Source organism: Lepidothrix coronata, unplaced genomic scaffold (assembly GCF_001604755.1).
Source record: "Lepidothrix coronata isolate B3197 unplaced genomic scaffold, Lepidothrix_coronata-1.0 Scaffold209, whole genome shotgun sequence".
Taxonomy (NCBI): Eukaryota; Metazoa; Chordata; class Aves; order Passeriformes; family Pipridae; genus Lepidothrix; species Lepidothrix coronata.
This window is the reverse complement of record NW_016690389.1, coordinates 1,381,991-1,407,846: the sequence shown is the minus strand read 5'-3', so window position 1 is coordinate 1,407,846 and position 25,856 is coordinate 1,381,991. Positions and strand designations below refer to the sequence as shown.

At 39.1% G+C, this 25,856-nt stretch overlaps 1 protein-coding gene across 6 annotated transcripts; it reads right to left on the bottom strand.

Annotated features, from left to right (window-relative positions):
- Positions 1-326: 326 nt before the first annotated feature.
- Positions 327-25,719, bottom strand: WDR47 (WD repeat domain 47). Of its 6 annotated transcripts, none has more exons than XM_017832948.1 (15): positions 25,647-25,719; positions 19,842-20,008; positions 18,216-18,299; positions 17,587-17,671; positions 15,125-15,927; positions 12,533-12,656; positions 10,412-10,590; positions 10,044-10,301; positions 9,590-9,668; positions 8,197-8,354; positions 4,765-4,934; positions 3,717-3,887; positions 3,188-3,319; positions 2,371-2,589; positions 327-1,714 (listed from the first exon to the last, which is right to left on the bottom strand). In XM_017832948.1, the coding sequence occupies exons 2-15, from the start codon at positions 19,997-19,999 to the stop codon at positions 1,572-1,574; spliced, it is 2,763 nt and encodes a 920-aa protein (XP_017688437.1). In that variant the 5' UTR covers positions 20,000-20,008; positions 25,647-25,719; the 3' UTR covers positions 327-1,571. The 6 variants fall into 6 exon arrangements, with proteins under 6 accessions (XP_017688437.1, XP_017688438.1, XP_017688433.1 ...); XM_017832949.1 differs by lacking the exon at positions 25,647-25,719 and adding an exon at positions 25,220-25,240; XM_017832944.1 differs by lacking the exon at positions 25,647-25,719 and adding an exon at positions 24,503-24,911.
- Positions 25,720-25,856: the final 137 nt, after the last annotated feature.

The window sequence follows — 25,856 nt, the reverse complement described above, 5'->3', positions numbered from 1 at the left end:
TCTGGATCTGCTCTTTAAAGACCCAAGCTGGAATAAAATTAATGGCAGAAGACAGTCTTTACATAGTTGTAGTACTAATTAAGTCTGCCAGCTTTGTCCACAGATAAACAACTAGAGGAACACTATTTTCCTCTGAAGCAGCATTATGTATGAAATACAGAAAAATAAACAAGATTATTATCACACTGAAAATTCAATATAGGGAAACAATATCAAAACTCTTGAGTATTTTATAGTTCTGGCATGTTAAGTCATATGTCTAATTCTGTATCACAGTTATATCAAATAATTATGAACTAAGAATCCAAAATAACAGCCAAAACGGATGCAGGTGTTGGAGGTCTTTATTGAGATTATAGCACAGATACACTTCTATATTTACCTTTCCACTTTTATACGATAGTTAAAAATGCTTGCTACAGTGCACATATAATTTAGTAACCAAGAGAATCCAAAACTTAACTGCAGTTCAAATAAATAAATAACCCAAAGTTTAAGGTTTATATTTTAAAAAGTAAAAGGAACTGTACAATATGAAAATATAACAATACATAAACATTAGAATCTAAAGTTTTGTAGAAATAAAACTGCAGTTTCCCATACATAAACAGTGCAAGAAATAAAATTCAGATAAGCTTCTGAACTGGGAATTTAAACAATTCTTAAATTATCATGCAGACATAGCATTTTAAGCCATGCTGGTTTCTATTATAGCATTAATGGTATCCCTTTTACTTGAAAAATTGATAGCCATTAAGCTCACTGTGACAACTGCTGCCAATCCACTCTTTTCTACAGTACATTATACACAGAGGTATTCTGTTGCATTCAAAAAGTAAAATATTACATGTTTCTACTGAAAAAAGTCAATATTTTACTTTTTCCCCCCTCCAACATGTTAGCTTGTTCAAAACAATGTCATGTAGTAAAAACAGCAACATTTTTCCCAGGTTAGATGAAAAGAAAGAAAAAATCCCACACTATATAATGGACCATAATCAAGATGTGATTGCTGCCTAGTCAGCCTTTAAAGTTCAGATGTTTTTACTAAAAACACTGAAATTGTGGAGATGTTATAAAGTCTGATCTCTTGTTGAGGAGTGATGAATACAATGAACCTGAAAAAACAGTGTAAGTTTTACGTGTGTGTATGTGTGTAACTAGTTACATACAGACTTGATTAAAGTGTTGTTCAACTTAAGTTCTGTACAAAATTCTCGTTGAGGCAAAGACCAAGGAATGCAATTAATACCAAACTGTAAACACATCATTCATGTTACTCTGAGTGCACATCAACAACATAAGAGTTCTCCTCATAGACTTTGGCAACAAGACTACAATAGGTCACAGCAGCATGAGTTCAACATGGAAGACTGGAAGCACTGCAAAAGAATATACTAAAAACACCAAGACCTCCTAGAAACCAGAAAAACCAGTGACAAGTGCCCCTCTTCTTGATAAGACACTCTCCTGCTCAACTGCTGCTCTCAACGCCTCATTATTATTGTTTGGATAGTTCTGTAGTCTCAGGTCTCTGTGCTTTAGCTGCATAGGTTGCCTTTGTTTGCACTCTAACCATTGTAGGTCCAAAGGGTTACAGTCCTGTCTGCAGACGACGACAAGAAGGAAAGATCTTGCGTGTGCCACCTGCACTGGATAACTTTGTCCTTGTGCTCTCCTACCACCATCAGAGGAAGCTGCTTCGTGAGGTCCCCTGTGGCAGAGGAACAGAAATCATTAGTCATTTCATGAATTTATACCCCAGCTCTTGAGTGGTTTTTTTCGTGGTTTTTTTTTTTTACTTGTTTGTTTAGTGAAGCTCATATGTATTTCATCTTATGAAGCACTTGATCCCCCCCCAGTCACATACACACAGCGTAACACAGGGCCCCACTGTTTCAGTTTTTAGGTGTTACTGGACACAGTACAACTTAAAAATGCAGACCTTCACTGTTTTCACAAAAAGTGATTAAAGTTTAATGGCCCAAGAAAATGAAGTCAATTAGATATACCCGATATCTTCCCTCTTCTTAACTCTTTCCAATAAAAATTAAAATTATGTACTCTTTTTAAAGTGTCAAATTTATGAATGCTATCTGAAAGCAATGGCCATCTCACTAGGCAGCAGTGTTAATAATTTTTTTTACTGTAATGAGACCAAAGCAAGATTTAGTTCATAGCCTGCACTTTTAGCTACACAACTAGCCAATTGCCAACAAACACAATCACATATACACACGTCAAACCCTTCAAAGCTCTACTGTTTTTCTCCCCATTTAAAGTAAAACCTGATCTTGGAACCAAGATCTCAACTTCAACATTAAAGGTACCAAATGGAAAATGAGCCTATGATCCTTTGCAGCACATTACCTTGCAAGTCTGTCACCTTGATCTTCATATCATACGACCCCGTGAGCAAGTAGTGAGCCCCCGGGGAGAAGCGAACGGAGCGAACGTCGCTGGAGTGGGGGTGGTAGCTCTGCACCATCCGACCCCCCCGGATGTCGTACAACATACAGCTGGAGTCCTCCTGGCCTGTAGCCAGGAGTCGCCCGCTGGGATCAACAGCTACTGAGGCTACAGCACTGCCTGCAGGAGGAGAAAAACCCACATGGTCACATGTTATAGTTCTGTACATTTGCACAAATAGCCAACTTTTTTTAAACCAGAATATACATTGTAAAAGAACACTGAATGTTGGCCTTAAATTTAAGGTGAACACACACAGCTACTGTTACTTTAGAATAACAAAATTTTTATGTTCTGGCATTAAAAACTCTGAAGCCATAGGTCACACTGGAATCGTAGCAAAGATAGTATTAGAGCCACGTGAGAAAAAGTGTCTGTTCCATCACAGGAAAGAAAGTCACTCTTTATGAACTAATGTGGAATACTGCAAGGAATTCACCCTGGCCCTAATGTTTCGAGAATTTCAGTTATGTTTTATCTGAATGTACTTGGAAGTGTCTGTTTGAAAGTCACGAGGCAAAAACACTACTCAACTTCTGAAAGGAAATGTTACTTTAAAAACAAAACGCAGGTAAAGATTCCTCACAGCTTCTTTCTTTTAAAGCCAAGCTTCCAGCCTGTGGCACAACGCCCCCCTTACATTCTGCCTATATTACCTTGATGTCTTCAAAGTCTATTTTTATGCAAGAATGTTCAGAAGCATGATAGCAACTCTTGCCTGTTCCATGAAACGTTGTTCCCACAACACGAACACAGCTTGGCACTCTCAAATCCCAAAACCTTACAGTCTTGTCTTGGGATCCAGATGCAATCATCCAGCCACTCCATGTATAAAGTGCTAAAATATGACCTGTGAACAAGAAGACTTCTTAAGTGGATAAACCGTCATTAATCAAATACTGAAACACCACAGTTCAGATTATATTTTTGCTTTCAGAGATTTAACTATCCTGTGGAAAAGCTGCATGTTGCATGATCTAACACACCAGTGAAAGGCAATACCCACCTTTACATCTTCTCTGGAATGAGGTTGCATTAACCCATTAAATTAACAGCCAACATATGTAAAAATAAACATTCCCCATCACCCCTCAAAAGACCTCAAGAGCAATCTGGAGAGCAAAAAAAAAAGTCTTGCTACAAAGAAAAACACAAAGAATTTAAAAAACACCCCCAAAACAACCCAACAACTTTATTAGACCATAGTACAGGCTTAGAAAGTGTGAGAGAAGCCACAGTACACATACCAGTGTGACCACTCAGGGCATGAAGGCCTTGTCCTCGCTGACAATCTGTTGTGTAAATATTGCAGTCCCCTGCTCCAGCACTTATTAAAATAGCACCACCACTTTCTGGGCCTTCCATGAAAGCAAGGTCTCTGATTGTCCCATCGTGCATGCTGAATTCCAAATCTGGTCCTAAAATAATTTAAAAATCGAGGAACAAAATAAGGCATACTCTGTTTGTTAGTGCTACACTCTTTAAAGCAGCTACAGTGATAATGCAGAATACCTTTGGGCAAGGGTGGGTATGCTACCAAGTACAAATATCGCTGTGCACTTTCTATAGAACACAATATTTCAGTTACTAAAGTTTAAAAAAAATCCCTAAGAATCTTGTTGTTGAGTGTTGCTTGAGCTTCTTACTTCCTAAAGCTTTGCAAAATGACCATCACCACAGCCAATTGCAGCCAAAGTTTACAGAGTACGTTTATTTCTTTTTGTAAACTCTGGTAAACTCAAAAGGTTTTCTCTGCCCGGAGGGAGAGGTCATTGAGATCACTGAACCACATAGGACAAGGCAGCCCAAGTTCAAAACAGAAAAGATAAGAGCCATATTCAGTGTATTGATTAGGAGGGTTGGGCTCGGAAAGTAATATTTGCCGGGCCAGAAATCTTTTTAAGATGGGTGAGAAGACAGATGACAGAAGTAGGCAAAAAAAAAGGGAACTAGAAGTGGAAATAAATTCCTAGTGACAGTCAAGATCCAGAGGTGGGTAAGAACATCTGGCTGTTTTACTGTATATGGAGGAGAATCTGCCAGAAGAGAGCACAATACTGGAATCTTGCCAAATAAAATAAAACCACAACCAACCAACCCAAATGAAACCCAAAAGATAATCCCCAACCTCGCAGTGGCTCTTTGCTGGATAAAGACTACAGTGATGGTGAAAGGGAAAAGAGACTAAAGTATTAGAATAAAAATAACAAAAGCTATTAAATACATAATCAGTGTAATTTGAATGGTTTTGACAAATAATTGAAAATAAACTCTTTAAATATAGACACACAGTACCTGTTGCATTACAAGTTTCTGCATTAAAAGGCAGTACTTTCACATATTTATCATTAGAACCAGTAGCTAACAGCTGTCCACAGGGACTCCAGGCTACACAGTAGATCGATCCTTTATGATGCTTATTCCTTTTGAAGCGAACTACAGGTTGTTTAGGAGTATTATAAGCACTGGTAAAAGAAAAAAAAAAAAGAAAACCATCAGATATCCTCTTATTTCTAAGGAAAACAAAGTATTTTAAAATGAAAATACTGTTTTTCTTTATTTTGAGTAACATTAAATTCATATGATTGCTTGCATTGAAACATATATATGTAAACTAAGAGAAAAGGATCATCTCCATCCCATTTTCTCAGTTTTTCCTCATCTTCCCATTGTACTTGTGATTAAACATGCAAAAAGGACTTAGGCAGTCCCTTCATCTACTGGGGGTTGATATAGATAAAATATAGTAATTACTAGTTATAGTACAATGAAACCTTATCCTGAGAGTCCTAAACCGGTGTGATTTTTCTCTACATCCTTCATACTACAACATCTTGATTCTATGGCCACTTTTGAATACACTTGAGTTCAATTAAGCAACAGCAGGCCAAGAAAGCTCATAATGCACACACTGTCTGTGGTAGCACCAGTGCAGCTGGCGTGGCTAAAGGCTGGCTCTGGGACTAAACCATTAGGTTGCAGATTGGAAAAATACAAATTCCTGAAAAAAGAAGAAAGCAGGAGCCTGTGCAACCTCTGTGCATGTGTACAGGAAGGTGTTTCCCTTCCAGTTTCCCACCCAGCAGATTTAATCCCTAACTGAGGGCTGTGTTTGGTAAGACAGCTTAATTATAAGCCATATAGTAGGTTCCATATACTTGTGTTTGGGGCTGGTTTGTACCTACTAGTACTGCAACAATAAAAACTGAAGCCTGCTGTTTTATCCAGAGAGTTGTTGTCTATACCATTCTTGCTGTCAGAATAAGTGGGACTCATCAAGCACTTAAAGGATCACAAAAATGTTATCCCTGCTTTGGAAGACAAAGAAAAATGCTACTCTAAGTCAAGTACTGTCTCCTTTTTGGCCATTAAACAAAAATAACAAAAAAAACATACAAAAGAAAAAACTCATGTTCATCATGAGCTGTACATTGAATGTACTTGTTGAATAAAGTGACTCTAAAAGCTTCACTTCTCTACTAGAAAATTGAATACAGCAGCCTGTGCCAGAAAGACACATTCACCATTCTATGTCAGTGGAAGAATCTTCACAACATCTAAACACACCATACATTCCTATTTCTAAAACCACATCAGCTTTACACGTGGTTAAAATAAAAGCAACAGTCCCACTGATGTACATTGCCTTAAGTTCAATCAATTACCTTCCTACAATGTTCTTTCTCTGCTCTCATAGCAGGAAGAAGTCAAGTACTTAGGATAAAGTACTGCAGTATCCACTTCCATCAATGTTCACTCCAGTAACATCAACAATAGAAATCAACAAATTAAATCACTATTGAAAAAATTCAGAAACCATACTATAAATACCTGAAGAGGCAGAGAGAAAAGACAGAAGACAATCACCCAAGTCTGTTGAAAAACTCTGGAGATAAACATGGCTTTAGTAAAGAATACTAAAGTAAATCTACATGGAAGCTAATTTTATTTTGTTGCCAGAGAGGAAATCCATGACAGATTAGTGTAAATCAGGATCACTTAACACACTTCAGAGCTTCCTAAGTGACCTAATGCCTTATCTTGCACTCTGAGTTTGGATCCACCACCTGTTAAGAGCTGAGAATCCCTGACTCTGCCAGGATACAGGAGCAATTATCCAGCTCAGAGACCACATGTTGCCAATCCACTGCATGGAAGCACTGGAATTATTTAAGCAATATCTGCAGAACTGTAATGTGTATCTATTAGTGTTTAATCTCAAATATGCAGGAAAAAAAACCTCCCACACTACTATTATACCTTTAGAGAAAGGAATAAAGAACAAACCAGCCTATCCTGAATCACACATCAGTTTGAAGGACGATTTAAAAACTTTAAAAAGGTCCAATAAAGCTTCAAAGAACATCTGTTCTACATAATTATAGCTTTTTGAAAAACACAATTTTGAATGCATGTCTGGACTCATGTTGTTACAAGGATTAGAGTATCTTGAAGATAATGTAATCTCTCTGCTGTCTTGTAAATCCCATGATGAATTGTTTCAGGCAAACTGTAAGCATAGTCAAAAACAACAGTGAGGAAGATTTACAAGTTCAGAATTAAGGAAATGTCAGTATTCCTTTCACGTCCAGATGCAGCTTGTCACTTGTCACATCAGATCGTGCACTGCAACTAGAGACTAAGGCTGCAGAGTTGCTCTAACCCTTCCCAGTGCTCTCAACAACCAGCTGTGCAGAAGCAGACCACAGTTACTCCATAAAGCAGCATCCATTCCCCTGGAAATGCTTTGCACTGTTTACCAGTCAAGAGGAAGCTGCCTGGGCTTCAAGTCCAGCAAGTTGGCTTGTGTTGGGTATCAGAGAAATCTTTTTTTTTTATGTTGTTGTGTCATACATTGCCAATAAATACTTTGGAATTAAACTTCAAAGTCTACCTTACCGATGATATTTAAGGAGGAAATTAAAAAAAAAATCTGATTACTTTTGAACACTTTGGAAGCCTGAGCATCAGTTCTAAACTGGGAAGATGTCCCAGATAAAGTCACACTGTGCACACTTGCAGCTCGTGAAGTTTTAGATGCTTGCACTTCACCCCTACTGTAAGAAAATAATGGAAGTGGAACAGAGGTAAGGAGATGGTTATTGACACAGCAATATTTATTTCCAGATGAAAAAATATATTTTCCCCCTCCTATTAAAAAAATGGGTGAAAACCCCCTGAAAATACCAGGTACACAGCAAACCACAAACAGTGCTTTTCCCTTTAAGGAACCAATATACCTATAAAACAATGTTTATAGTAATAATAGGCCAATAGAAACGCTCTGGCACATTTTGCTCTGAAAGTTCAAGAAGATATTGCTTTCTCAAATGTGAAGTCTGTCCTCCTGCCAGAAACTGCATCTCATGAAGCCCAGCTTGTACTGGCTGGGAACTGACACATGCTTTCTCTCACTTTTACAGTTGGAATATCAAAACCAGAAGCCATCACAGTAAACACAGAAAAGCCCAACTGCTGAGGCAAAACCAACACTTTATAAGGAAAAGTGTGGTATCATGGCAGTGCATCTTGACAGTAAGGAAAGAGAACAAATAGGTAGCCCACAAATACAAAAATGCTTCAACAGATCATCTAATTTTGTTTGGCAGTTCAGGTTTCCAAGGAGAGCACTGCTCTATTTATGATAATAAAATAAAGGTATGAAAAGTACAGGTATGAGGAGGAAGAAGGGCTATGATATAGAAATGATTACACAAGCTTTCTTACCTTGGGTCAATTACTTCTGGATAGGCACAAACTCTCAAAGTTTTAGAGTTGGAGCCAACAGCATATAAACTCCCACTGGGATGAAAGGCTACAGCTCTGACAGCCTGTGTGTCTTCTAGAGTATTAATGCAAATGAACTGCTTTTTTGATTTGTCATCCTGTGTAGAAGGGTAACAGTCAAATTAGGCTCTTCAGTGTAAAACTGGACATTTACAAGCAGATGTGACTGTTTTGTGGATTAAAGTAAAGCTACTGAACCAAAGTATTAACAAGTAGCATCACACCAGGCTGAACTATTCAAAGTGCAGATTTGTAAAACAATGTCTACTCCAGGTCCCAGACTAGCATACTCCAACAAGTTCTTTTCTTCAACTCACTTTTACAGCTAACATTAGATGAACATTTCTCATTCCCCCTCCAGACTTGCACCCATTTTTTGTTCTTCTAAAGCCCATTTCAGATGCACTATACTACAGTTTATTTTTGTGTAAACACATTTCATCTATGTGAAACTTGCAAGGGGAACAAAGCTGCATTTTTACTGAAAACAGTCCAAGTCATAAACACAGTTTCTAAAACAAATATAATACTAAACAGAATCAGATTTTCACCCTGTATCATTCACAGTTATCATTAAATTATGCTAAGTTTTATTACATCATCCTCCTGGTGACTTCATCACCATCTTTCTAAGATTATGATTTTTATGTATCTGATGCAGAAACTTTTGAATGTACTTATTGCAGTTATTTCCCTGCTAACTATTTCCCTGGTTTTTCAAACCATGGACTGAGTGGAGCCTAACAACCAAAGTTTCAACCTGGAAAATACAAAACAATGGTTGTAAAAGACATCCCACTGGAACCTCTGTTGTACAAGGAGAAGCTGAGAGAGCTGGTACTGTTTGGTCTTGAGGTCAAAAGGGCTTTTCAGGGTGTGAATGTGTACATCTCACCAGTGTATACAAATATGTGATAGGAGGAGTAAAGAAGATGGAGCAAGACTTTTCCCAGTGGGACCCAGTGAAAGGACAAGAGGCAATGGACAACAATAATATACAGCAAATTCCACTTAACATTTTTTGTTAGTTTAAAAGCAGTATGAGGGTGGTCAGACATGGGATGAGGTAGTCCACAAAGGTTGTGGAACATCCTCCATCCTTAAAGAGACTCAAAACCCAAGCAACCTGCTCTCATTGACCCTCTTCTGAGCAGTGGGTTTGGATTCAGTCTCCAGATGTTCCTTCCAATCTCAACATTTCTGTGATTCTGCAGGTACCGCATTAACCAAAAACTCTGACTGTTAATAGATATTTAGAATGAGGATGTCACATACTCAGCATTAAATACCAAATCTTTTGATAACACAAATTTTAAGTGACAAGAAAACTCACCTCATCACCTCTTGCCTTAGCTAAATTCCCCAAAGCGTCTTCCAGCTGTGGCTGAGTGACAGCATGTGCTGATATACTGCTTTGATTTGGTGAAGAGTTTAAATTCATAACAAGACAAAAAAAGAAGAGCAAAGACAGATTTATTTGTATGGATTTTCTGGACTAAAGTTACAGTCTCAATTACTCATTCTCAGAACTGACTAATCTGAGGACAAGTGTTACATGTGTCTGATTCATTACCATTAAAACATTATTTTTACAAGGGGCTGCTCTTTGTGCAGCAACTCCAAGCACTGGACAAGTGAATGCAAGTTAGAAATTTAACATACATATGTATATATGTATACACATAAACACACACACAGAGGTGGAAAAATTACTGTTTCTTTCAGCACTACCATTAGTGAACAGAAGAAATTCAGTTCCCATTCTGCCCTGCTCTCAAATAACTTACGTTTGGTTCCCCTGTACAGGTGACTCTTCAGGAAAGGGGATCTGATTGGCTGATCCACACTTTCGAGGAGTGCTTGTATTAACATTTGGGCTATCAGTTGCTATCCTCTGACTGCCATCTGAGGGTGGTGATGTGAAGTTACTTGCTGGATTGGTAGATGCATTCCCTTTGCTCCCATTACATTGCTGGCTAAGTGCTTGTACATCATTTCCAAGACTGTCCATACCCATGTTTAATTCTCCTAGTTTCTGGATAGATCTAATAACAAACGACAAGAGAAAAAAAAAAAAAGATCATCAAACCAGGTTATTATGAGACTTAAGAAGAGATACAGGTGGGTAGAAGGAGAATCAACAAACGTCCCCAACCTGTTAAGAAACTGTTCAGTAAGATTCTGTTGCTGGTCAGCTCCATCTTCTTGATTTACTCCTCCTTCCAACAACATTTGCTGGTACAACTGTCGTTGTTGTTCCTTCTGTTCTAAGTGCTGCTGGTAACGTAGTCTTTGTCTGTAATATTCCTGAAACTGCTCTGTTGAATCACGAAGCTAAAAAGAAATGAGAATCACTGATGAAAATTAAATAGTTAATTTTGGTATTTAACCTAAATATTTACTTTCTGATTCATTATTTCAACACAGGCATCAAAAGGCCAGGAGGTTCTCCTCTGAGGAGTAATGATTTAATTCCTCCTTAAAACCAGACACAATTTACATATTAAAAAAAGCAACCACTGCCAGCCTAGGTTTTTCACTGTTGAAGCAGTTCTGCCATAATTCTGAAGGAGACTGCTCTTTCCTACAAAACTTCCAAAGTATTACTTAAGATCAAAACAAATAAATTATTTAAAACTGAAAATAAAAATCAAAAAACAACATAAGCAACATTCCAAATTCCAAGTCACACTTTCACTACAAATTTAGTATTTTCTGCCACACTGACACCTCCCTGCCATCAGTCTGCAGAGCCAATCTCCTTCTCCCAGTAGCCAATTCTGAAGTGGTCTATCCAAGCATTACATCTTACATTTGAAATTGGTGCTCTGTTCTAACTTAAAAATTCTGTACTTTCTGGGCCAAACACAAACATCTCAACTTGCTTTCTCATGGTCCCTTCTCCTTTACATTCTGTCTTTAGCTCCCCACACTGCCAGCTGCCCAGGACTTGCTGCCTCCTGCATTCCCCAATCCTCACTTTCTGTGTCACTAGTTCCAAATGCCAGCAGCTGAGGACAAGATAAAAACAGACAAACAGAAAACCAAAAGCACTTCAGTCCAAGGCCAGATGATCCACACAGAACTGCCCTACGTTTTCTAAAAAAAACACCCCTTAACTGCATATTTAGAAAACTAGTAGGAAAAAAAATAGTAAAAGAAAAAAAAACCTTGGTGGGGTTTTTGTTTTCCAAAGCAACAGCTTTGTCACCTATGAATTTAGGTTGTATAAGGACACCCTGATAACTCTGCATTAGTTCAGACAATTCATGCATGATCTGTCCTTTTAACTAAGAGCCTTTGCATTTCCTCTAATTAACAATATTTGCATTATGATTTTTTGTTCTCTGACACAATAATTTTCTGATTTATAATGGATTTTCTAGTGTTGTTGTATTTGCAAAGTATTTATCACCTTGGGTTTCCCATGGTGAATACTTGCAGTTTAGAAACTTCAAAGGAATCACCAGATGTCTAGAAAGCATTTATTCCCTGTATTTGAAATTTGTGAACTGTTCCCCAGTCACTGGGTTATAATCCTTCTAGGCAACAGGTACATTCTTGTCCATATTTCTTTCCATGACTGATACTTGTTTGTTATAATTGTATTCAATCCTTTGATCTTTTGATTCCGTGCTATTATTACCCAAACTAACATGCAAACCTAAAATATGTTGCCCAGAAGCTCTAATCTATAAACTCTGGCTTCTAAATCAGTCTCTACAGGAACACTGCAAAAATAAAGCTATGAAAAAAAACCAACTTAATTTCTTACACAGAAATTAATTCTTACAATTTCTTCCCACTATGATGTGGGAAACAAAACAAGGTGAAATTGGACTGGGTACTACATTCTTTTCTACTTGCGTATAATAGCCTGGTCAACATCTTCACCACAGCATCTCCTGTCCTCATTCTCTCCTATAAATTCTGCATCTGCTCTTCCCTCCCTCCTAAGGTGCATACAAAATACTATTGCAGCAGAGAAGTGACTCAAAGACCTTAATGGAAGTGAAGTTTAGCTGCACTGCTGGCGTGACAAGGCACACTCATCAGCTGCATTACAAACTCAAACAACAGCAGAACTCTATACAACGGAAAAAAAAAGGAGCAGTTTCTTACACAAGCTGCAATATGGTATTTTTAATATAGTAAAAACAAAGATTCAAAGCAACCCATTGTCATGCATGAAGTTCTCCAAACAAAGGCAAATCATTATGAAGTGATTTGAACGCAGCTCAAAGGGCCTCATTATTTTTAAACAAACATGCACTACCTCATTTTTTTCTTGTTTGGCTGATCCCTGACTCTGTGCTGCATTGAGTGGTTCATTTTCTGGAACTGAACCTTGGCACAAAGCCTCACTGCCGATGGGACGCTGTTGCTCCACAGGAGTATCACTTCTCGCAGCAACATGGAAAAGAAGAGAAGCTTAACTGAGAAAAATTAAGAGTAGAAAAATCAAGTAGAGAAAGATAACATTCTAGAGTAAAGTCTGATGACACAAGTGTGCAAACTATTTAAGTCACATATAACTGAAGATACTGCTTGGGAAGAAAATGCCACTTGCAAGGGGTTACACTAAAAATGAAACTCCTAACAAACAAAAAAGCACAGTGCTTTTTCCCCTGCATTTTCCAAAAAGCCTTACCACCATGACATATGCAAACTCCCTATTTTCTATCCCTTCACTCGAATTACATACCTTTTAACTAACAAGTTATTCAAGATCTCCCATTTTCAAAGCAATTATGTGCATAAAATATTATCTCATATACTATGTGACTAAAGATATTCCCTAAGATAATCACTTTAATTACTACTAGCAATCTAAATTTAAACTATGTATAACATCCATCAGCTTGAACATTCCTGAAAGTGCAAGACAGAAAATTGTTTGTATCGGTTTTATTATTCTTGTATTTTAACTATTTCTGCATGGAGCTCTTTCCGAAATGGTTTGGCCATCAGTAGATGTGCAGAGCTCACATAGCCGGTGACTTTGGAACAAAGTTCTTAATAAAGTTATTTTAAACTTTTTGGGCACCTCTGTACAATAACAGAAGTATCTCAGCTGACTAAAAGACAGTTGCTTGATGAGCACAACTTGTAAGAGAAATACCATATTTCTGTCATGTGCAAGGGGAAGCAAAGGCCATATTCAAATAAAGCTCAGCTCCCACCCTTACAAATACTGCCATTTAAGTCGCACACTTGATCTGAAGTTGGATTTTGTTCTGAAAAAGGTAATGCCTTCTTGAAAACTATGGCTCTGGCCCTATAACCTAAGTCTTACCTTCAAGGGATCTATTACTAATGAAAAAAACATGTTAAAAACTCTAAACTTCACTTAACATCACGTAAGGCCTACATAAAGAAGAACTGCAGCAATTTACCACCTTATTTAGCCCACGACATAACACTATTTGTGCAGAATTATTCTAGTACTCTAATACTGAACAGGGAAGCAAAAACCTTTCAAGAATCAGTTTGAACATTGAACCCTGGTCTACACACACAAATGTTAAGGTTTTATACAGATCAGTTAAATTAGAGGATTCATAATTCATTAGTATAATCAGGAAGTACACTTTGTAAAAAATGTAACACCAGGGATACTTCCATAATAGCTATCCACAAAAACTCCATTTGGAAAGAGGCTGGTAAAACCAAAGATTTTAATCAAACAATAGATGTCCTTTCAAGACAAGCATTAAGATAAATATTAATACATTATTAATGTATTAATAAATTAATACATACATTACTGTAAGTATTTCCATCATCATTGGTGAACTGACATCAGTTTGATAGTGTTTGTTTCCTTTTTACTGAGTTTAATTACAGCTGCTCTTTACCATGACACAATATACAGAATATTGCTGCGAGGCAAAACTAACAGACACCAGCTGTAGTCCAGACTGACCACCCCTGACTGACCAGCTCTGAAAATGTCTCCTGTTGGCCACTGCACCCACATGCAGGGCTAGCTACCCATCTGGAGCCAAAAAACCTGGCAGCTGCTTTTAGAGAAGCATGGATATTACATTTAGGAAGGGACAGAACTGCTGATCAAAATAAAAGCCAGGCAAAAACATGATGATAAACTCTCAACTGACAAGTACCACATCTCCTAATTACCTTTCTCTCAGAAGGCAGAAAAGCACAAAACTTTGATGTAGTTCTTAAAGAAGAGGACAGTTTTGCAATCTACACTGCAATCAATAACTTATTAATAGCATAACCCAATTATCTCTAAGTCCAATACAAAAAACATAATACATTCAGTTGACTGACTCAGATTTGGTTTGGAAAATATTAAGTAAATATTTAAGCTGAAATACTATTGTAACATTTTAAGTGATACAGGAATGCTACAATGACATCATATTGTCATTTCCACTAACTTCATTGGGATATGCAAATTTTGCAAGTATAGGTAATGATTTAGGATGTCAGGACTAAAATTTACAGAGACTTGAGGACGGAATGGAAAAAGAAGACGGGAGTTACAGCTATTCCACTGTCTCCATTTATTTATGTGGAATGAAAGAACTCAGTGATACTGAACATAAATCTTAGCTAGACTCTATTATGTACTCAGAGCATACTGGTGCTCCATGCTAGGATTTCAACTTCAAGAAAGCCCAGACTGAATCTATATGGCCCAAAACCAAATATGAAAATCTACTTGAATCATAAAGGCAGAAGGAAGAAACTACCTTGTACAGTTTTACTTACAACAGAAATCAAACAACCAAATTATATTTCAATATTACAATTATGTTCAGAGTTACAGTGTGAGTAAGAACACAGTAATATCAACAACATTAGCTAAGAAAAAAAATAGAGCTCTAGTTGCACTTACCGCTCAGGTGACTCTTCAAAAATGCTGTGACACTCAGTAGTCTCAAGCATGAGGCTCCTGCTGAGATTCTGTACTCCTGGGTAATGGAAATTAGCAAAGGAGTGCGACATTGGAGAAGTTTTGGTCCCGAGGTCTGTGACCCGCTTATCGTGGTTTGTTAATCCACAGGACAGCCCATCTAAGGCAGGGTTTAAGGAGCGGGTCATGTAAGCGTCTGCTGACTGAGGCCTTCTCATTGGGGACGATGGGTAAGGAGAAAGTTTGCTGATGAGAGGTGTCAAAAGATCAGCATACGCAGCTTTTGTAGGCTTGAGGAGTTTATCAACATGAATATTAAGCATCTTTTGTTCAAAAGCACAAGAAAACACAGTAGCTGGCAGGTTCTGCAGCCATGACAATAAGCTAAGGTCCAAGTCATCACACCCATTGCCACACAAGAGATCAATGCCCAGCAATACTTCACTTTCTGTGATTTCTTCTCCTGTTGCTTTACTCTGACAGAATTCCACACAACATTCATAAAGCAATCCCTTCATGACAAGCTGGAACAAGCGGTTGTTACTTGCTTTGAAGCCGGCCTCGCTCAGCTTCCTGTCGGCTGGGATGAACTCTGCCACCATGACACAGGCTTCCTCAAAGCAGTGCACCCGAGCAGTGCTGGGATTCCAGTCCTTGAACTCGGCGTGGTTGGTCAGGCGGGGCAGTGTCAGCAGCAGGCAGAGTTTGCTGTAGTCTTCCTTGGAGGGACAATACTCCTCCAGCGCGTGCAGGCACTGCACTGCCTCTCGCATTGTGAACTCCAGCTACAGAAACATTAACGTCAGCGGAGCCCTTCACAGGACATGTGGTTCCACAATAAAACAGCTGAACAGGCAGTAGCAGAGTTTCCCTGCTCTCATTCATTTATTACTATTACTGGTTATATTTAAATTAAAAAGTCATACGATATAGTCTGAAATTGCTGATGCAAATGCAGTTACAGAGACAAATTCCTAGACACTTTGACTTCCTAAAAAACCCCATCCAGTCCCACTTCCTAGAGATTTATGGAATGTTTTCATGTCACTGCAGGTTTGACAGGATTAAATTTTAAATCTGTAGTTGAACAGCTACAATTCTATTGTAGCACAGGTTACTTCCATTCTCAAAGCCAGCTGACTTATATTCCCCTTTTTTTTTTCCTGTGAGAAGCTATTGGCATACATTATAAAAGACTTATAGACTGCTCTAGTTTCCAGTGATTAGCAACTTTGAGTCAGCTTTTATACTGAGATTCTGCTCCCCAATCAAAAATGTTAGAAACATTCAAAGAGTTCTCAGAAGATAAGACCTCCAAATGAATAAAAGGCTTTATTACAAAGCCTGTTAATAGCCAAGAACCACGTTACATACACAAAACTTGGCACTTTAGTTGCAAAGATTTTAAAAAAAGATAAAACTCCTCACTTATCCATGTTACCTAGATACTTCAATACAGCAGCCTTTCATCCACAACATGCCAACCCATTTGGTAACAAAATAAGGAACATTAGTATGTTTTTTTTTCCCTCTACTGCTGTCTGGTAACAGTATACAGATTGAGTGATTAAAGGAATAGACAGCTTCCATCTACAACTATAAAGACGGACTTTTAACTTTCTCTACACTGTCAAGAAAAAACCCTGCAGCACAATGTACATGTAATGGGACAGAGAATTAAAATCAATTCCATTTGGAAAACAAAATCGATTACCTTGAAGCTACTGGCGTTCTTCATTTTTAATTCCATAACATTTTAGTGTTAGAAAATTGGTATTACTGTATCCTCAAAATAAATGAAAAACTATAACTAAGTTCACAACCTGCAAACCTTCTTTGCCAATTTGAGTTAGTGCCTCTTTCCATATCAAAAACCTAAGTCCACAACTCCTGCTGTTTGCACATTTAAATGAAGGAGTCCTTTGTGAATACATCTGTTCCCTCAAGAAAAAAAAAAAACGGTCCAAACAAACCAACTCTGACCTTTCTCTCCAAAAGCAACAGAAATTAAATTTAAGATTCATTCAAATTGGAATCCTTTACCTGGCCCACATTATGAAAATAAATTTCTGCAATTCTGAGGCTTGCTCCAGAATAATTGAGGGGGGAGGGGGAGAGGAAAGAGGAAAAAAAAAGGAAAAAGCTTTGTACTTCAGCATAATGGCCTAAAGTAAATCTGAGACCAGGACCACAAACACAGCATATGGTCACTGATCCATGCTGCAAAGTTTCAAACAACCCTTTTATATAGAATTCTATTTGAGACCTGGGCGCCACATTAATTTCCAAAGGACACCAATTATTTTTTTCAGTGCTTATGAAACCATCTAGTAATACCTAAAATTTGTGCATTTAATGATGGGAGCTTCCGCTCTGCCTTTAATCAGAATCTCTCAAGAGACTTCCTGACAACAAAAAATCTTCCCAAACCAGAGAATTCTTACATGCTGAGGCTCATCTTCTGCTGACATCGCATTGTTTACACATAAGGCTTCCAAGAACTTCTGCTTCATTATAATGTATCGAAATCTGCAGGTGAGAAGTTAAATACTATACATCTTGCTCTAGTAGGTAAACTTTAGAGACATGCAGGGTATTTCATAGCAAATTTTTGAATTAGGCATAGAAACTGCCACGACAAGGAACTCTGATCTCAAACTTTAACAAATTGGTAACCACAACATTATTTTTTTAACAGGAAATGTCTTTTTCCACTACTGCTTTCAGAAGGGTTCAATTAAAAATGTCAGAAGGCTAGTATGAGAAGTATAGCAAACGTACTTATTTCTTAAACAGAAATATGACAGAGCAGCCATCTATTAAAAGACAGTACAACATGCACCATATTTCTGAAGCGTATGACCAATGACACCTCATTACAGATCCTGTGCATGTATTTTAAGTACAACTTTAAAAATGCATGCATACACTTTGTGAAGAGTATACAGGTTAGAAAAAAACCCCCAAAACTAAGATCACAAATTTACAACTACTGTTTTCATAGACAATAGTTAGAAATTCACATATTTTCCACAACTCAGAAAACTGAACTCTGACATACATTCTATTTTACCTTTTCTTGTCGAATTTTTCCATACATTCAAGAGGCTGAATGAACTGAAGAACCTCATCCCACTGACCATCAAGAATCAACTGCCTAGTAAAAGAAAGGATCATTCCTTGAATTTCACTAGACAAGAACAACCTTTTTCAAGAAGTCCACTTAAATACAAAACAATAATTTAAATACACAAGTGATCAACCAGCTTTGAAAAGCTAATGCTTTGCACAGATGCCAAGAGGACTGTCTGATGTGACTAACTGCAAGAGCAAAATGTTTTCTCAATATTTTGTAAAAATAACTGCATACTAGAAGGACAAATATGAATTACTTTTGAAGGCACATCAAAAAGCACAAAATGGTCCCGTGTCTCCTGCTTTACCTGTAATTATTATTTAAAAAAAAAAATCTTACTTGAAGAGTTTAAATAAAGATATTAATTCAATGAATACATCTCAAAGAATGGAAGAGAACTGAAAAATTGGTCAATTTAAAATGTATAAATAATGTTGGGCCTATTTTATAAAGGGGATGGTAAACACAGAGCTCCCGTATTAACAATGTTAGAGGAACAGCTTGGCAGGAACAATGCCAGCACAAGAGCTCCAACTCCAAGATCAGCGGGCTGGACTGAACAGGTAGTTCAGTTCAATTCATACCCTCATATCACACACAGACCTACAAGGAAGGGATGAGTTACTCCAACTGAGCTAAGAATGAAACAAATAAACTGGATTAGTAACTTCCATCTTTCTGTAATTCTTCTTTCATTTCATTTTAGTCCAATATCCATAATTTTAATCAAAAGGGAAGCCAGGTGAGAAGTTTTGCTCAGTGATAAAATGTATTTTTAAATGTTTTAAGAACAGCTGGGTAGATTATATTCTCATGCTTCAACAATATTACTGTGTACCTTTGGCATGAAATAGAAGACAGCAATGCTGAAAACTAGTGTGCATCTACACTGATTATTTTTAAAAATATTGAGGGCAATATCCTGAATGGTAAATTGCACCAACTCTCATGCCTTGATGATAAAAGATACTCCTTTCATGTTGTTAAACTTGAGATAAATCTAGGTATTATTTTGAAATGCAGAGAATATTTTTGGGGAAAAGCTTTGGAAACCACTCATCATTGATCTTAGCACTAGAACACTGTAAAAATATTTTAGTAGTCAATAAACCACATACTGAGGTCCATATGACCTGGTAAGCTGATAACACATCACAGATACCAACAAGGCTTGCTTTCCCATACTATTCCTGCTTATGGTCTTTCCCCAGCTTACCCTGCACTAACACTGGCACTTGTTAAGATTCCTTCCCACTTAAATTCATTGGTGTGCCAGAAAAATAACCAAGTTAAAACGAATGAACAAGCAATCAAAAAAATCTAGCTCAGTGTATGCTGATGATGCCCAGTCACTTACTCCAAGTGGCTCATAGAAGGGTGTCACTAACTTCAGAGCTGAACACATTCCAGGGCTGGACCACAGAATGGGATCAGGAGGAAGCAGCATAAGATGAGGGCACAAGTTAAGATCTCCCACTGAGTGGCACAGGGCTGCCCACTGAATCGCAGTCCAGCTCTGTTTTCATATATGTAGTGTTTAAGCACCAGAAAAAGAAGTCCTACCTTAGAAAGAGCATGTCATCTGAAAACAAGCCATTAATGACCCCACTTTCTTTCTCAAGTGCCAACATACTGATATGAAGTTTCCTTGAGTTAAGAAAATCTAGTATTAGCTTAATTATTTCAGCTTCTTTAACGTTCACCGTTTCTTCAGCCGTCATGATGGCAGCCTAAAAGGAAAGAATTTTAGCTATGATCAGTATCTTACTTTATGCTTGATTAACAAATGTTGGCTACTAACAAAAACAAAGATACGGTTTTATAGAACAGAATGTAATAGTGTTACAAAAATTAAATTACAAGATTAATTAACTGATTTTAAGAGGTTGACTATGAAGCCATAATTAAGACCTAACTTTGCATCTGCAACTTTTTGGTTTCTGTCCTATGCATATACAGGGCCCATATCAACAAATCTAACAAGAAATCAGTCCTCTTGCAGTGTGAAAATATTGTGCTTACCAAGCCTGCAGTATGTAAAATTTTCCTTTCTGAAAGGCAAACAGTGAAGTTCAAAGAGCATAAGAGTCAGTTACTATGTCATTATCTAGAGATCTCGCATTCTAACAGATGCAAAAGGCATAGCACACTAAAATTGCCTTCTCTCCCTACCTTAATTTTGAAGTAGCATATGGCAATTAAGCCAGGGGCTTTCATTCTTCCTTTGTAAGGATGACTATTTCTGTCTATACCCTTCACGAAGAACCTAAAGCTGCAAACCCAAGGTGGCCTAAAGACAGTCTGCCCACTGGCTGCCAACTCCCCTTCACTCACCTGCCTCCAGCTGCACGGTCCTGGCCCTTCCCTAGCACTCCTCACTTTTGTCATCGCCTTAGCTTCTCCACCAACACACATAAAGTGGCTCAGGGGTCTAAGGAGCTGTCCAGCCAGCAGAAAGGAGAAGCAGGAAGATGGAGCTGGGGCCCTGGCAGCCGGCAGTCACCTTGTTTAAAGCTCCCATAGGTACAAGGTCCAAACTCCTCTGCAGCATAATTCCTCAAAGGATATGAGAGTTGTAACATGTACTCCTCTTAGGAAACCTAAATTAAATTCTGCTTCTGGCTAAATCTTGCCTGAGTGCTTAAGTCTGACATAAAGTAGAAGCTGTTGAACTTCCTTTTTCAAACTTTAAAAAGACTTTACAGTTGTACCTCCTAAGATGATCTGTAAACTATCTGGGAATGTGGGGAGAAAAACTACAACACAGTCAAGCCACAGAGCACCACCTTATCAGGAGCTCTAAAAAAAAAAAAAAACAACAAAAAACCCCAAAACCAACTACCTAGCAGCACTCCTGTATAGGAGAGTGTGGTTTCACATCAGGAAGATTCCAGTGTAATCCCATGTTACTACTGCAGAAAAGGGCAGTCTCTTGTCACCTCTGCACTCAGCCACACACTCCCACACATCCCCAGCCACCCCACAACATCCCCAGCTGGGTTGTGTGCTGAGCCAGGGGCAAGTTAAACACTTATTTACTCCATGGACACTAACAGAACTCTGCTGTCTGGCAGTAGCAAAGTCTTAACCCAACCTGAACTGATTATGAGAGTGCACCAAAAACCACAGGAAAGCAGTGATGAACCCTCAGCAGAAGGCAACAAGGAGAGACAATGGTGCATCAGTGATCCAAAAAATGAAGGGAGATGACCACAGAGAGCAAGATGTCCACAGCAACAGGTTATAGTTCCCAGCTTCTTCCCCTTATAATTCAAAGGGGAAAATAAAAGTACTTCTCAATTCCCTCATGCACTCATTCACTTATGCAGAAATCTAGCAACTAGGATGCTGAAAGATAACCAGCTGTGGGCAATGTAGCTCCCAAGACAGACTTCAGATACTTCAGTCTTAGAAAACTGGAGTTAATAAGCTAGTTATCTATCTCATATCAGAACAAGACACAGAGAAACTGAATAAGTTTGAATAAACCAAAGAGAACACTCAGTATATTAACAAGAAATGAATTATTTACCAGAGAGGAGGGGAAGAGACAAATACTCCTGTGAAACTTCTCACGGATCACCATAAACCAATGCTAGTGAACTTGAAAGGATACAAAAACTTAGGCATTAATAACATGGGTTTTTGCATTATTATCTAAACTCCCAAGTTCTTCATCTTTCTCACAGCTGTATGTCAACTTTTTTCCATGTAAATTCTTGCCAGAACATTTGAAGAGCAAAGCATTTGATTATAGCAGCATAGTTTATTTTGGAACAACAGAGACCTAGTTGTGCCAGATGAAATGGCCTAACTTCTTAAAATGGCTGGGTCTAATTCTCATTTTAGTCACAGAAGACTCCAATCACCAAGTATTTTGATGGGTCTCATGAAAGACACACCCAGAGACCACGAGCACACTCTTAGATAGTAAAGTCAATGGGAAAAATTAAAGTCTGGCTTGCAGAAAGCTTTGCTGCAGGAAAGAAAGCTAGACCCACAAATCCAAATCCAGAATTTGTAGAAAGGTGCTTTTCTCCTTACATTTTAGCACTGTTTCAACTGCCCCCTTTGGCAACTGGATATGGATTTCTGGTCCCAGAGAAAAATTCAACCCTGCTTATATACTGAAGGGAAAAAAAACCCCCACACAAATTTAACCAGCAGTTTAGTATTGACATCTTAATTCACAACCTCACCTGAAGCATTTACATTTCTTTTTTATTATGCTTTATGGCACTGGTGGTTTTTACATAAACTAAATTAATCTCCTTGTCAAAAGACAAAGTAAAACTTAGGTAAAGTTATATTGAGACTCCCCATCAGAAAATCAGACTAAGACTCTCTCTGAAGAAAGGAACACCAAGTCCAGCTTTCTTTTCAACTGGATCTACAGGACTCAAGTTGAAATAGGAAGCCATCCTACACAGCTTCAAGCTTGCCTTAAAATTAATCGTTCACATATTGTACTGATACTGAGCATAAAACTCAGTACTTGCTAGATTTTAGTTAATGTATTTGTACTCTTAAGCATCTGCAAGCAGTTGTCCTCCATTTTCCTTTTTAGATTTTTTGAAATAACAGGCTTGTCCTGAACATAAAGCCTTTGACAATTCTAACACTTAACCTCATTTACACGGATTGCACCTTCCATATTTGATACAAGACTAGTAACAGCACTTTTGGGTATTGTAAAGAAAAATGTAATACAATACCCAAACCTAGTTTGGACACCGAACTTCTGAAAAAGAGTTGAAGCACACTGATAAGCTCAGACATTAACAGTATTATGAAAATATTTAGTGTGCATTTGCTGTCAGAGCAACACAAATGGCTAGAAAAGAACAGTAAACCCACTAGAGAAGATTTTCACGTAATTGATGTTTTTTAGTCTTATGAGCTCAGACTTCTAAGAATTATGCTGTCAAAGTAATAAGCAGTCCTCTAACACTATCACGAAATCATAAATATACATAGGCTTACACATCACCCTCTATGAAATCTATCAGGTTTTCTCACATTCAGTGGTATGTCTGTATGTGTATACATAAAAATAATAATAATTAAATAGCAAAGAACAGCAGGGAAACTCAAGATTAGAGCTCAAGCTGCATCTTTGGTCCATCACACTGTATTGCTTTCTGCCAGCACATATGGCACATAACGTCACAATCTGATCAGCTCAAGCACTAATACTCAAGAACGACTGAGGCACAGCATTAGCTTGAGGTATAAATGAAAGCAAATGAGAATTAGACCTTAATATTTCAGGTGCCTTCTACCAACCACATTTCTGCTGCAACCTTTTTATTCTTCCCAGTCTTTGCAGAACAGTACTTCTCCACACCTGTCCTCCTTCCTTCTTTCTCCAGTTCACTCCCCCTTATCTCCACCTAGTTCTGTGTTTAAATTTGTTTTCCTACACCAAAAAACCAAAAAAACTTCTTACCACAAACCTGGCACAACTTTTCTCTGTAGCTTCAATGGACAAGACACCCTTTAAAAAAAACTCTTTGGAACACAGGACTACCTACCACTAAATCCTCCAGAGAGAGGCTTCACTCTTGTTCTGTTCTTACTCATGTTCTAAGAACATGCCAACAGCAAGAATCCTCTCAGGGTATTATAAGCAGAGAAAACAATTCTTAAAAAAAATTTAAAACATTTATATTCACTTATACCTTAAAATATACTATTTCAGGAAAATGTTTTTAAACTAAAAGCATCTAAACCAGTATTAAATACTTCTTCTGTTTAAGTCACCTTCCTTAGAAAAAAATTAAAATGCATACACACTCACATAATGGAAATTTAAAGTTTAATATTTTGAGCAAGTCAATAGTGAAATTCTACAATAAGCATTATTCCTGTGTTATTTACTAATTGAAATAGATCACTTGCCAATAGTATGCAATATACATTTGGAAAACTGGGCAAGGAATATAAAATCTCTAACTACTCTCAAACACAAGAAAAAATATTATAGTTCAAATTTTAAGTGTCATACTGTGAGAGCAGTGACACATTTAAAGTGAGACGCGAAGCCAAATTAGGAGCCTTGGTTCGCTGACTTCACTGACAGCTGCGATGCGTTACCCATCACCTCAGCATCCTGGTGAGCCATGTCACAGAAATCCCGAATAGGAGCAAGTCATACATATTTAAATAGCTGGCTGTTTTGCATTAAGTTATTTCACCTTTTAATCCACCCCACAGTCACTTACATATGACTCTCGTGCCTGCCCAGAGGCCACTCCGGAGTTCTGCCCACACAGAGCCCACGGGGCACTCAGGGCCCAGTCAGTCCCTACTGGCTCCATTTCTGATGTGCCCTCAATCATCTTCCAGTTACTCTATATCAAAGGAATTTACAAAGAACAAACAAACAACACTATAGGCCAGATTTTGTTATCACAATTGATTTCCACAGCAGTCAGCACACTCACTGACACCCATTTCACCCTAAGATCGCACAATTCATTATCTCAAATGAACAGCATTGAGTATATTAAGCCTTCATAGAAAACCTTCGCCAAACTTTGCACAGCTGAACTCCATGACTGAAACCTTTCCTACTCCAATACACAGCAAATCGGTGTTCTCTTACACACCCGCCTTTCCTGTCTCCCACAGATTTTTCACTGTCTTGCCCTCTCCTAATCCATTTTGTTACCCTGCTTAGATCAGCTGTTGCTTCAAAGCCACCCGGTAATCCTGGTCTCACCACGCTCTGGAGGTGACCGCAGAGCCCTCGGCATCCGTCAGTCCCTGTTCCCACACGCACACGCCTCATCCAGCGCATTCCGCACCGCGAATGACAAAAAGGTGACATTAAATTATGCAATGCTTCACGTTAGAGTGAAAACAGAAGGAATTAAAAAAAAATAAAAAGCCCAAACAACTTCGAGAAACTAGGAATGAACGCATTTTGACTGTGATACCCCCACTTGCTCCAATACGTTCTTCCTCTTCACGCAGGTTTCCACCCAAAATCCAGCTCCACCGGGCTCGGAGCAGCCGCCCCGGCGAACTGCGCCGCGCCGAGCCCGCATCAGCATTTCGGGAATGTGAGCTCAGCACCGGGGCGGGCAGGGCCGCACGGCCCCGGCGCGGCTCCTGCGGGCCGGCCCGGGCACAGGGTGCACCCGCCGGGCTCCGGCCAGGCTGCCCGGCCCGGGGCACAACAAAGGGGCGGCGGCGCTCGGGCGGCCCCGGCAGCCGGGAGGATGCGCCCCTCGCGGGGGAAGCGGCGGCGGCCCCGCGCAACCACGGACGGGGCCCGGCGCCGGCTCGGCCGCCGGGCAGAGCCCACCTCCCGCCGCAGCCCCTCCGGGCCCGCCGGCCCCCGCCCTGGCTCCCGTCGCTCACCTGCGGGGCCCCGCGGCCCGTTCGCGCCGGCACCGGCGGGGCGGGAGGGGAAGATGGCGGCGGGCGCGGCTGCGCGGCGAGAGGGACCGGCCCGGGGCCGGGGTCTGGCTGGCGCTGGTGCCGCTGTCGCTCCGCTCGGTGCCCGCCTGCACCGCTGCCCGCCCGGCGGCGCCCCGGGGCCCTCTGCGCCTCAGTGAGAAGCGAAAGGGG